Genomic DNA, 12,119 nt, shown 5'->3' with positions numbered 1-12,119 from the left:
GGTTGTAGGGAAGAGTGGTGGGGTCCTATATTTTGAGTCAGCAGCAACCTGAAATTTAACTTCCACTTACAGTCTAGCCCAGGAAATTATTATCAAGCAAACAATTGTTTTCATTGCAGCAATTATACAGAAAACCCATTAGTTCTACCATCACTACACCCTTTCAAACAAACAGCACCAGCCTGTAAAACTGACTTCCAAAACCTGTTCAACACCCTCCCCACATATTCACCATAAATTGAAGATAGAAACAAACAATAAATCAATCTGCATTCACTGTACTCAGTTGCCATGGATTGTTTCTCAAAGATTTAGTGGTTTTTATTATTATTTTTTTATTTCCAGTCCAGTTTTTTGAAAACATTAAATAAACTAACGGTGGAGAAGAAACTTTCAGAACATTTGGGACCTTCTCCCTAGAAACCACTTTTACAACAATGAATTTTAATTTATGGAATACTTAGGTGTGAAAGCAGAACAAAGACAATGTTTTATGCCAATATAAAGTGTTTTTTGGTCCACACCTAGTGATACTCAAGGGTGACTCCTGGTTCGGCAATTCACAGGAATTACTCACGGCAGTGCTTGGGGGACCACATGGGATGCTGGGGACCCAGGTTGCCCGTGTGCAAGGCAAATGCCCTACCCTCTGTACTATTGCTCTGGCCCCAACACAAAGTTTTATTTCCTTAGGACTGGGGAACAGCATTTGTACTTGATTCCTAGTCCAATACCTACCATAAATAAGAAAAGTATAAAATACTGTTGCCACACCCACCTCCCCATTACATACACCTAGACGCAGTTTTCATAACCAATACACACAAATATTTTCCCAGTAAGATGGTTGCTACTTGTGGTTCAAAGTAACAACAGCACTATCCTAGACAGTTTATATAATTTATCTCATTTAATCCTCAGAGGAATTCTATGAAGTAGGTACTATTATTACTCCCACATTCAGTTGACAAAACTGAGGCTTATAGGTAACCTTTACCAAGAACTACTTTTTAAACAGATTTCATTTCAAATACTAGCTATCTGAAAATAATCAATTCACACTTGCCCTGCATTATCCCCCAAAATGCCTAAATATACTCATTAATTTCAATATAAAACTTTTGTATTAAATGTAAAGGTAAAAAGGTAAAGGCCCTCCCGTTGATCGTCGATTTGCTCGAGCGGGCCCAGTAACGTCTCCATTGGAGACTTTGTTGTTACTGTGTCTGGCATATCGAATACTCTCGGTAGCTTGCCGGGCTCTCCGAGAGGGGCGGAGGAATCGAACTCGGGTTGGCCATGTTGGCCGCATGTAAGGCGAACGCCCTACCCACTGTGCTATTGTCGGTTTTCTTCAATTATGCTACATTTTCTTACTGGCAAAAGGATAATGAAATGTCTGTACTTGTTCTGAAAGTGTTTCTGACAGTTACCCTAAACTCTTAGTATTTGCGGGGAAGGGGGGGCTTGGGTCATATCAAAGGTGCTCAGGTGCTAGTTTTGGCTCCGTGCTCAGGAGTCTCTGGATCTCTGGAACAGGGATCAGCCACATATGAGGCAAGTGCCTTAACCCCTGTACGATCCCTCCAGCCCTCCCCAAACTCTGAATGGTAAAGGAAGACAAAAATAGGTCAAATTCTACCACCCAACCCCACCCTCGGTTATCTGTTGCTTTTAGTCTTCTAAATCTTTTTTCCATAAGCTAAATAATGCTAGCAAATGCCTCTGCTGATGGGCACTATCTGGATAAACTGATGGCTCAACACCAGGGCAGTGGAATAACTTTGTAGCAGGTTGGGAGAGGAAGCGCCTGAAGACATCCAAAACCCCAGGTTGATTTAATCAAATCAGATCCCTTAATGCATACATCAAGGCCCAATTCTTAAAGCTGGAGAGATGATTCAAAGCAGTGCAGTGCATGTGGGGAAATCCAGGTTCAATTCCCAGCACTGCAGGATACCCTGGACACTGTTGGAAATTCTGGTGGGCCTTGGCACTGCTGGGTCTAAGTCGAAGTAAGCGTGGCCCCAGGTCTTGGGAAACCCAAAAGGCACAATTCCTGTTTCCCCCAGTCCAGTTCAAAGAATTGTCTTCCATAAGTTCTGAATGTGGGTGCCACAAAATTTCAGCTCTCTTGTGTCATGATGCTAATCTTTTGTAGATTTAGCTCCATGTCCAGGTTGTGGGTGTATTTTGTCTCCATCTGCTCTGAATATCTAGCAGAAAATCAAATCAAGGCACTTTGAAAATGCGTAAGTTGCATGGGGGTGATAGCACTGCAAACAGGAGCAGTCTCTCCATCACATCTGTATTTGATAACGAGGTGATCAGGAGGTAACTCAGTGGCCCATATGCTGATCATCCTGAAGGTTGTTGGGGAACTATAGAATTATAGTTCAGGTGGTAGTGACCTGAAGTAAAATAAGTGGCTTTCCTGTGCTTTCTGACAAGCTCAACTTTCGGAATCCTCAAGAAATACGAATAGCTTGCTTCATGGTATCCACCGCATCATCTCTCCAGCTTTAAGAATTGGGCCTTGATGTATCATGATCTGCGCTACATGATCACCCAAGCATTGCCAGAAGTGGCCCCCCACTCCAGCACTGCCAGATGAGGCTGTAGCCTGAAAATAAAACAAAGCAAACAAAAAAGGACTAGTATCATCAGGCTATCTGATTCAACACATACTTTTGCACTAGCTACATAGTGTAGAATTTTCCTTGGTATTGATTTAGCCCTCTGGTTAACTAGAAAAATGTTCTCCCAGGAATACTTAGTTCACATCTGTCCACAAGTAAACCAGTAAAATAACCTGAATCTTCCAGTAATCAAGCCCTTTTCATTGGTGAAATGTAATGGAATCATTATTCTTTCACATCATGAAGCAAAAACAGCTTTTCCCCATCTTCACTATGATTTGTTTCTGATGAAATTTTAAACATGAAAATTTTTTTTTTTATTTTGGGGCCAAACCCAAAGATGCTCAGAGCTCAGGGGTCACTCTTGGCAGGGGACCATATGGAGTGACAGGGACTGAACCCAGGTCAGCTGTATGCAAGGCAAGTCCCTACCTGCTATACTCTGGTCCCTAAGTATGAATGTTTTTACTCTGACATTACTTTACATCTAATGTAGTCCTTATACTTACAGAGGTCATGGCCACAAAATGAAACAAAATGCTTGCTGAATCCAAACTGCCTTCGAGTCAGAACAAGTTAGAAAATGAGTATAAGGACAAGTGTCCAAGTATTGCACATATAAACACAGTTAATCAGTCAGTCAAAATCACATAAGGATCACACAGGTAGGGGTGGGCTTAAAGATCAATGTTTAAAGGTGAGGTTTAGGGGCCATGCTAGAGATGCTGGGAGCAGTAACCAAATGGGACAACCAATGCGGTGGATACCATGAAGCAAGCTATTCGTATTTCTTGAGGATTCCGAAAGTTGAGCTTGTCAGAAAGCACAGGAAAGCCACTTATTTTACTTCAGGTCACTACCACCTGAACTATAATTCTATAGTTCCCCAACAACCTTCAGGATGATCAGCATATGGGCCACTGAGTTACCTCCTGATCACCTCGTTATCAAATACAGATGTGATGGAGAGACTGAGACCAGAAGCTTATGTAAGTCATTTAACACACAAGCGTTATAATGGCTAACTGAGAAAATAATGTATGAACTCCACAGCAATCCAAATGTAATACTATGGCAATCTGCTGGGCTTCGAGATTCCTAAAGCCCTTTGTTCAGGTTCATAAGGAGAAAACTGGACTGTTGAAAAAATCCGTTCTTAGAACAATTTCACACTCAGATCTTTTGGAGCACATCCAAGTTCCATAGCGATTGCATAAAGTACACTAGCACAGTAGAAATCAATGCATGTGAAATTAGGCCAGCCCGAATCCTCAGCCCAAATCAAAAGTGGCGGTCACAGAATCCATGCTTTTGCATCCAGCTCCGAATGAAAGGCATTGCCTGCTTGCAGACCCCCTAATTGTTTAAAGGTCTCATCACCAAGTCGCCGCGGCTTCTAAAGCCTGACCCGCCGATCCTGGTGGGGGAGGGGGGGCACAGCCTCCGCAAGATCTTCACACCACTGAGGTAAGTCTTGGTGAGTTCCCACAGCTGTCAGTGGTTTTACGACCTTCCCCAGAAACGTCACGGGAAGCGGAGCCTGATTTTAAAGCAGGATCCACTCAGAGTTCCTGCAGGGAAGGTCGGTGAGAGCCAAGGAAAAAGGGAGAAAAAAAAGAGGAAAAGGGAAAGGAGTTGGCGGACTTTCCTGAGCCTGGCAGGGTGGGGGAGAGGAGGAGAGGTGCGGGCGCTGGCGGGGCGACCGCGACCCCCGCCTCCGGGCGAGAACGAGCGCCCCTCGAGAGGGACGGCGCCGCGCTCCGGGGGCTTCTCCAGCCCGCGGCCCCCCGCTCCCGCCGCGGCCGCTGCCCAGCACCCCGTTTCCACGCCGCGGCGGAGGCCGGCGGGAGGAGGCGCCGGGCCGGGTTCCCACCTCCCCTGCCCGAAACTCACAGCCCGTCTCCTTCTTGATCTCCTCGAGCTCTTCGTCCCGCAGTAACGTGGAGGCCCGAGACCCCATCCCAGAGCCGGGAGCTCCCGCGGAGGAGCGGCGGCAGGAGCGACGGCAGCGGGAGGGAGAGAGGGAGGGAGGGAAGGGAAGGCCAGGGGTCAAGAAGGGAGAGGGCACAGTTTCTGCTGCGGACCGGGCAGGGAACCCGGGGGCGGCGCGCGCGGGGGAGGCGGCCCGACCGCCAGCCAACCAGGGCAGAGGCTGCGCGCGACGCCGAGCGCGACGTCGACGCTCCCGGCTCCGGCCCCGAAGGATCAGCCCGGCGCGGGCCCGGGCGGCGCGGAATCGACAGGTCCCGCCCCCCGGAACCAAGACGCTGCCGGCCTTAAAGGGGCAACGCCAGCGACGCACGGGCCCGGGGGCCGCCTTAAACGGGCCACGTCGCCGGCCCCGTTCTCTCCCACGGGAAACCAATACCCGCGGCGGGCAGCGTCGTCGCCCGCCCTCCTCTTACAAAGCTTTTCACAGTGGGACCCGACAGGCGACACGGATTTCGGGAAGAAACTATAAAGCTAGGTAGACCGACGGAGTTGGAAGGGTGGGTGTCGTCCCCCGGGAACTGCATGTGGGGAGTTAAGCGACACCCTCTCCGGTTCCCCCGGGCCGCACGTCCCTTCCCGGCCGCGCGGGGCGCTCGGGAGCGGGCTGCGAGCCGCGCGCTGATTGGCGCCTGGACTAACAGCCTTCGGCCGAGCCCTGCGAGTTGGGTGCCGGGCGGTGCCGCCCTCCCGTTTGTTTCGGGGGATCGGCCTTTGATAACGCCCCCGCGGGCTGGGCGCTCCCCGGGAGCTCTTTCTTTAACTACGGTTCCTCTTTCTCTCGCTCCTTTTTTTTTTCTATTCAAGACGGAAGCTCGAGGAACTCAGCTTTTCACAGAATCAGGACTGGATTCCCCCAAACTTCCTTCGGGTAACAAAACGTACAAAACTTAACGGCCAAGGAGAGTGAATTCCTAGAGGATGACTCGTCATTTATTGGACACTTATTCTTTTGTCGTAAAAAAAAATTAAGGCGTTTCCTTTTTTTTAATGGCGAATGTTTAATGCCGTCAGTTAAATTGAGACACGCTCCCAGGTGAACCAAGACTCCTTATGGCTCCAACTGCCTTCTCCACCCGTCAAGTGTTGCTCCATACAGAACCCATTTGAGACGGGAAGAACAAATTCTGACCACTCTTGGCAAGAGATTGCTAAGCAAGATGCTCAACTCAATCAAGGCTATTAGTTTTGATATTTGGGGTGTGGGGTGTGGAGGATGGGGGCGACACCCAGCAGTGTTGGGGACTACTCAAGCTTAAGTGCAGGGGAAAGGGGAAACCGTGTGGTGCTGAGGACTGAACCTGGGGCACCCGTGTGCGTTGGCCTCACTACACCCCTCTGAGCCATCTCCCCACCACCATCTAGGCTACTAGAGGGGTTTTTGTTTTGTTTTAAATTTATTGTTTTGGAACCACACGTTGTTGGCTGTGTTCAGGGCTTCCTTCTGGCTCTGTGCTCAGGGATCACTCCTGGGGAAATGAGGGGCGGTGGGTGTATATGTGGTGCCAGAATGAAATCCCATTCAGCCACGTGCTCCATATGTACTATCTGTTCAGCCCTAGGCTGCTAGTTTTAAGCTGTACCTGAGATTTTAACAGTTTGACATGAGGTTGAGGTTCTAGTCTTGCTAGGTTTTCCTGGTTGTCCTGCTCCTGTCTAACCTAATAAATCTGACCTAGTGATAACTTTTTTTTTTTAAGCAGAGAGTGACATTCTGGATATGCCTGTCTAGAAGCCACAGGAGCTATTTTTTCCATCTTGCAGGTTGATAGAAGTGTTGCTATGAATGTCCTTCCTCTGAACCTTGAAGCCAATTTCTTGATCCTGACCTTATCTTTTCCTCCTAATCTTGAATCCTGCCTGCCGTTTGCAGTTGTCCAAACGTTTTCTAAACTTTTATTATGTGTAGCTGTTGTGTGGGCTGGGAGAAGGATTGAACCCCTCACATAAGAAAAGTATGTGCTCTGTCAGGGAGCTATATCCTGCCTCCCTAACTTGTGTATCTTAAAGATATATAAATCAACTCTTGCTTCTATTAGGGGCAGGTTTTTCCAGTTTTGCCCTCTATTGTTTCTGTAAAAAACTCTTTTGCCTCTTTGGTTGTTGGATTGACTTAAACAAAGAATTATTTTCTTATTCTGTTGACTTGCTTTACAATCTCTCGGTGCATAACATTTGTTCTCTCACTGGACCCCACACAGCTTCTGGGAGTCACCTGGATTTAGGTCAGGTTCTATTACCTTCTGCCATGTGATTGTGAGCACGTGTCTTAAATCTTAAGGCTTCAGTTTTTTTTATTTCTTTTTTTCTTTAGTGACTCAAGATAGTTTTTTATTCAATGAAAATTACTTAGGAAGACATGAGGGGAGAGAAAGAGAGGAAATACATTTTCAAGAGAGAATCTGGGGGTGAGGGGCGGAGAGATAGTATAGCAGGGAAGGCCCTTGATTGTATGTGATTCCATCCATTTCTGAGTTCCATCTGGAGCACCCCATATGGTCTTCCAAGGTTCCACTGCCAGAAGTAAGCCCTAGGCACTTCTGGATGTGGGAGAGAGAAAAAGGGAGGGAGGGAGGGAGGGATGGGGGAGGAAAGGAGAGAATGAGAGAGAGAATACAGACTTCTCAAGGGTAGTGAAAAACTATCAAGAAACATAGAAACAAGCAAATGATAACATGTTCAAGAGAGAACACAGGCCTAAGAAAGCAAGCCTAGCACTCAGTTTCTTCAACTGTAAATTAGATAATGTTTACTGTAAGCATTTGATTGGTTTTAAAACATAAAAACAAGTTATTTTGCTTGCTAGAAGTATTTGTAACTTTTCACCCCTTTCATACTTGGTCTTTCTATTTCCTCAGTGTTTTATAGTTAAATCGCAAAATTTAGATACTTTAGTATGACAAAGGGAAGCCACTTTTGGGGGGGGTACCCCATGATTCTCAGAACTGACTCCTTGTTTTGCACTCAAGGATCACATCAAACTCAGGTCTGCCAAATGTAGGGCAAATAACCCACCCCTGGACTCTCTCTGCAGTGCCTACTTTTGATTTTTGAGCCACACTCTCCAGTGCTTGGGCTATTCCTGGTTCTGCTCTGTGTCCAGGGGTTGCTCCCCTGCAGTGCTCCCGGGACCATGTGGTGCTAGGGATCAGGGTGCAGATTCCTGAATGCAAAGCATGTGCATTCATTTCTGAGTTCCATCCAGAGCACCCTGGCTCAGAGCACCCCTCTGAGCCATCTCCCCAGCCCTAACAAGCAGCTTTTGAATTTAAGTCACTATACAGGAACATTTATTTGGAGTCCTAAATACAAGGACATTTGGATGGGGAAGAAAAATAAATACAAGGATGTCCAAAGAAGAGAATTGTTCTAGGAGACGCCTTTAGAATGAGGATTCATCTTTGAAATTACAGTTTTAAGCAGAAGCAGGCCAGGGAGTTGGCTCAAAGGATTGGAGGAACCCTGTTCTATCCCAACACGATATGATCCCAAGTTTTGCTAGGTGTGGCCCAAAAACAACAGTATTATACAGAAATGTATGAGGATTTGCTCTGAGTGGCAATTTTTTTTTGAGTGGCAATTATTTTTAATGTTATTTTGTTCTATATGTTTCGGTGCTGTGTTCTGTATAATGAATAACACATTATTACAAAAGTAGTTATGTTTTATAAAGTGCACACAGCATTTCGGGCTAGAGAGATAGTACAGTGGATAGGGCCCTTACCTGGCACACAGCTGACCCAAGTTTGATCCCTGGCATCCCATATGGTCCCTAGTCTTATGTGATTCCTGAGCCAGGAGTGATCCCTGAGCAGAACCAGAAGTCATCCCTAAGCACTGCCAGATGTGACCCAAAAAACAACAACAAAAAGATAAAAGATAAAGTATACAGAAGGTAGCAATTGCTATAGCAGGCTGAACACATGGGCTTGAGGAGACTAGAGCGTGCTGGTTCCTTCTCACTGGTCAAGGTAGGGCAGAGTACCTATTGAAGAGATCTGGCATCTGAGTTGGTAATTTTTTAATTGTGATCCTTCTAAGTCATGCATATATTGGTAGCTAACAATGTCCAACTCCAGAAATCTTACAAATTTATAAGGGACTTTGAGCAACAAGAGGTTAGTTAGACCTCAGATCTCTGCGTAAATATTTATTGCAGCTTGTTGACAAGTATATAGGAAATACTGATGTTTACATATTCTCTTTGGGTTTTAAATTTTTTTTATTTTTTATTTTTTAATTTTTATTAGTGAAACACCATGAGGTACAGTTGTAGACTTACAAATTTTTGTGCTTGTAGGAGTACTGCTACTTATTCGGCCACTGATTAGCTGATTGAATTGAGCATGAATTCCACCTTACTTTTTTTTCTTTTTTTATAATTTTATTTATTAAATCATCATGAGAGCAGTTACAAAGCTTTCCAGTTTAAGTGTCGGTCATACAATGAAACACCCATACCTTCACCAGTGCCCATTCTCTACCACCAAAAACCCCAGTATACCCCCATCCCACACCCTCCCCCTACCTGTGGGGCAGATGATGTCCACATTACTCTCTCTATACTTTGATCACACTCAATATTTTGACACCAGACCCACCATTATTATTTGGGATTTTACCCCAACACTCAGATCTGCTGAAAAGGCAGCAGTAGACAATTTGTTTTCTATTGCTGGTTAAGAATAACATATGATGTCACGTGGCTGCAGTAGTGGCTGCACAATTTTGAAATTCGGAAATTTTAACACTTAAATCTGGAGGGATTTCTGCCCAAACATGCTGGGTTCCAAGATTTGTTCCTGAGTTTCTGGGATCATGGCTGTTAAGCAGCTTGATCGGGAGCCAGAAAGGCCATTCATGGGCAGCGACTCGGGGTCTTGTTGGGGTGGGAGGTAAGGGCCGGCTCCACCCCCATCCTGTGAGGCCCCACGTGTCTCATCATTGAGGTCCCAAACCTGACTGTCCAGTGTCCTCTGGAGGATGGTGGCCACTGAGCCACCTAGGGGGAGCAGGTGGAGGGACAACACCCTTTCCCCCCTGAGGTGGCCCAGCGACAGTAACCTACTGTGGGGTCTGGACGTATTTCTGCCAAAAGCCGTTGGGTTTCGAGACTTGTTTCTGAGTCTCTGGAATCAAGGCCATTAAGCAGTTCGATCAGGAACCAGAGAGGCCATGCCTCCAATTATATAGCTAAGCTCCAGGTGGTTTGTGGGTGTATCTCCCACATTCCTAACTTTTGGCCGTTTACTTTCTTGGTGAACTTTTCCCCAAGTTTTTGGGGTCTGGCCAAAGGCACAGCAGCAATTTTGGGGTATTTGGAAGTTTGAAGGCGCCATCAGGCTGCTGATGCACTCATCTCACAGGTACAGATTGACCTGCTGGCTGCACCATACCCCCATAAAAGTTTTTATTTTTTAAATACAGAAGTACTGCTGTTTATTCAGCCACTAATTAAACTGACGAAAACTGCATAAACTTCACGTTACTTTTATTCAATTGAATATCCATGAGATAGACCATTACAAAGCTGTTCATGGTTGTGTTTCAGGTATACAATGATCCAACAACCATCCTTCCACCAGTCCTTCCACCAGTACATTTCCCACCACCAATGTCCCTTATTTCCCTCCCACCATCCCCCAACATGCCCCCCCCCCATCTGCTTCTATAGCAGGCACTTTTATTCTTTTTCTCTTTTTGTGCATTATAGTTTGCAATGCAGGTACTTAGAGGTCATTATTCAGGGCACTCAGTATTTTTATTGGGAAGGTAAGGCTGGAGTAACTTTTTAACTAGGTGGCAGTTTTGGGGTATATGTGTGACTGCTGAAGCTTTGGAAGTACAGGGAGGTGTGAGGACAGGGAGGTGTGAGGAGGTAGCTCATCCCACCCCCTAGAAGACCTGGAGATTTCAGTCACAAAACCTGCATACCCAAGTTTCCATCAGGTTATATCTCGGTGAGGTCTGTCCTGAGATGGTGGAGTCTGGGCAGGGTTGTGATGGCGATTCTGAATTGTGGGAGCAAGCGGCTGCCAGAGTCTCTGCTTGGGTGGGCACCAGGCTAACCTGCCCCCCTCTGATTTACCCTGGTCTTTTCAGCCTTATGTGTGTCTGAGATAAACTGAGGCTTTTGAGATTTATTTATGAGTCTCTGAAGCAAAGTTGATATATGAACTTGTATAGCTGAACCAGAGGTGGCTTGCAGCTGAGCCAGAGGTGGTTTGTAGCTGAGCCAGAGGTGGCTTCCATAAACCTAACTTTTAGTCATTTAATTTCTCAGAGCTGAGCCAGAGGTGGCTTGTAGCTGAGCCAGAGGTGGCTCCCATAAACCTAACTTTTAGTCATTTAATTTCTCAGGAAACTTGGTCCCAAGTTTTTGGGGTTCGATCAGAGGCACAGTGGCAATTTTGGGGATCAGGAAGCCTGAATGCACCATTAGGCTGCTGATGCTCTCACTCATGGGTATAGGTTGACCTGCTGGCGGCACCACACCCCCACATTTAAGTTTCTTAAATTGGTGTTAAAAAATATATTGAGCAGGAGAATCTAAAGATCAGGATAAGAATAATGAAAGGACCATCAAAAGTGCAAGGCTCTCACTGTGGCAACATCCAAATGAACTTTTATATGTGCAGAGAACTCCAGGCCAAGACAATTTAGAGAAATTATATATGACCTTCTCCCAAATGCCATACTCTGCTTTTTCCATTCTGGAGAAGCCTATTTTCTCTCTTAAACAAATATTCTCTTTTTCTTTTTTTTTCACTTTTTGGGTCACACCCAGCAATGCACAGAGATTACTCCTGGCTCTGCACTCAGAAATTACTCCTGGCGGTGCTCAGGGGACTACAGATGCTGGGAATCAAACCTGGTTGGCCACGCCCAAGGCAAACACCCTACCCGCTGTGCTATCGCTCCAGTCCTTCTTTGTCTTCTCTTACATTTCTCTAAGCAAAATTCTTTCAATAAAAGCTGTTTTTGCTACACACACACGCACACAGACACACACAGAGATTGTTTTCTGTCATTAAAAAGGCCCTAAAAGAGCCAAGTTGATGATTCAAAGGGCTGCAGTTCATGCTTTGCACGCAGGAGCTTGTGTCTGAGCCAGGGTCCTTCAGCACTGCTGGGAGCAACTCTCAAGCATCCAGCCAGGAGTAACTTACAAGCAAGCTGGCCCCCACACACAGCCAGTGAATGTTCTGCTTATTCCATTTCCCTAGGGAAAGTTCAGAGACAGGAAAGCCAAGCCTATTTACTTGCCTAAAGTCATGGTTTTCTGTTTACTGCATTATTAAATTAGACTTGAGGACTGGAGACATATTCAGAGTCAAAAACTCTTACTTTGCATGTGGCCAACACCAGGTCAGCCCTTGTCACTGTGCGTAGTCCCTAGACCACCACCAGGAGTGACCCCTGAGCACAGCTGGGTATGACCTCCCACCCTTCAGCCCCCCTCCTCCAATTAGTTTGTACTGGTATTTTTCT

The 12,119-nt window shown here is 46.1% G+C and overlaps 1 protein-coding gene across 1 annotated transcript in view; it reads right to left on the bottom strand.

Moving 5' to 3' along the window:
- Positions 1-4,762, bottom strand: part of CHP1 (calcineurin like EF-hand protein 1) — a 47,731-nt gene extending 42,969 nt beyond the window's left edge. Inside the window, exon 1 of the mRNA XM_056133551.1 lies at positions 4,533-4,762. Coding sequence (XP_055989526.1) covers positions 4,533-4,599 — 67 coding nt within the window. The 5' untranslated portion in view covers positions 4,600-4,762. The remainder of the gene's footprint in view (positions 1-4,532) is intronic.
- Between the last annotated feature and the right edge of the window lie 7,357 nt (positions 4,763-12,119).

This window comes from Sorex fumeus, unplaced genomic scaffold (assembly GCF_029834395.1).
Source record: "Sorex fumeus unplaced genomic scaffold, SorFum_2.1 ptg000098l, whole genome shotgun sequence".
NCBI classification, from domain to species: Eukaryota; Metazoa; Chordata; class Mammalia; order Eulipotyphla; family Soricidae; genus Sorex; species Sorex fumeus.
This window is presented reverse-complemented; position numbering and strand designations above follow the sequence as displayed.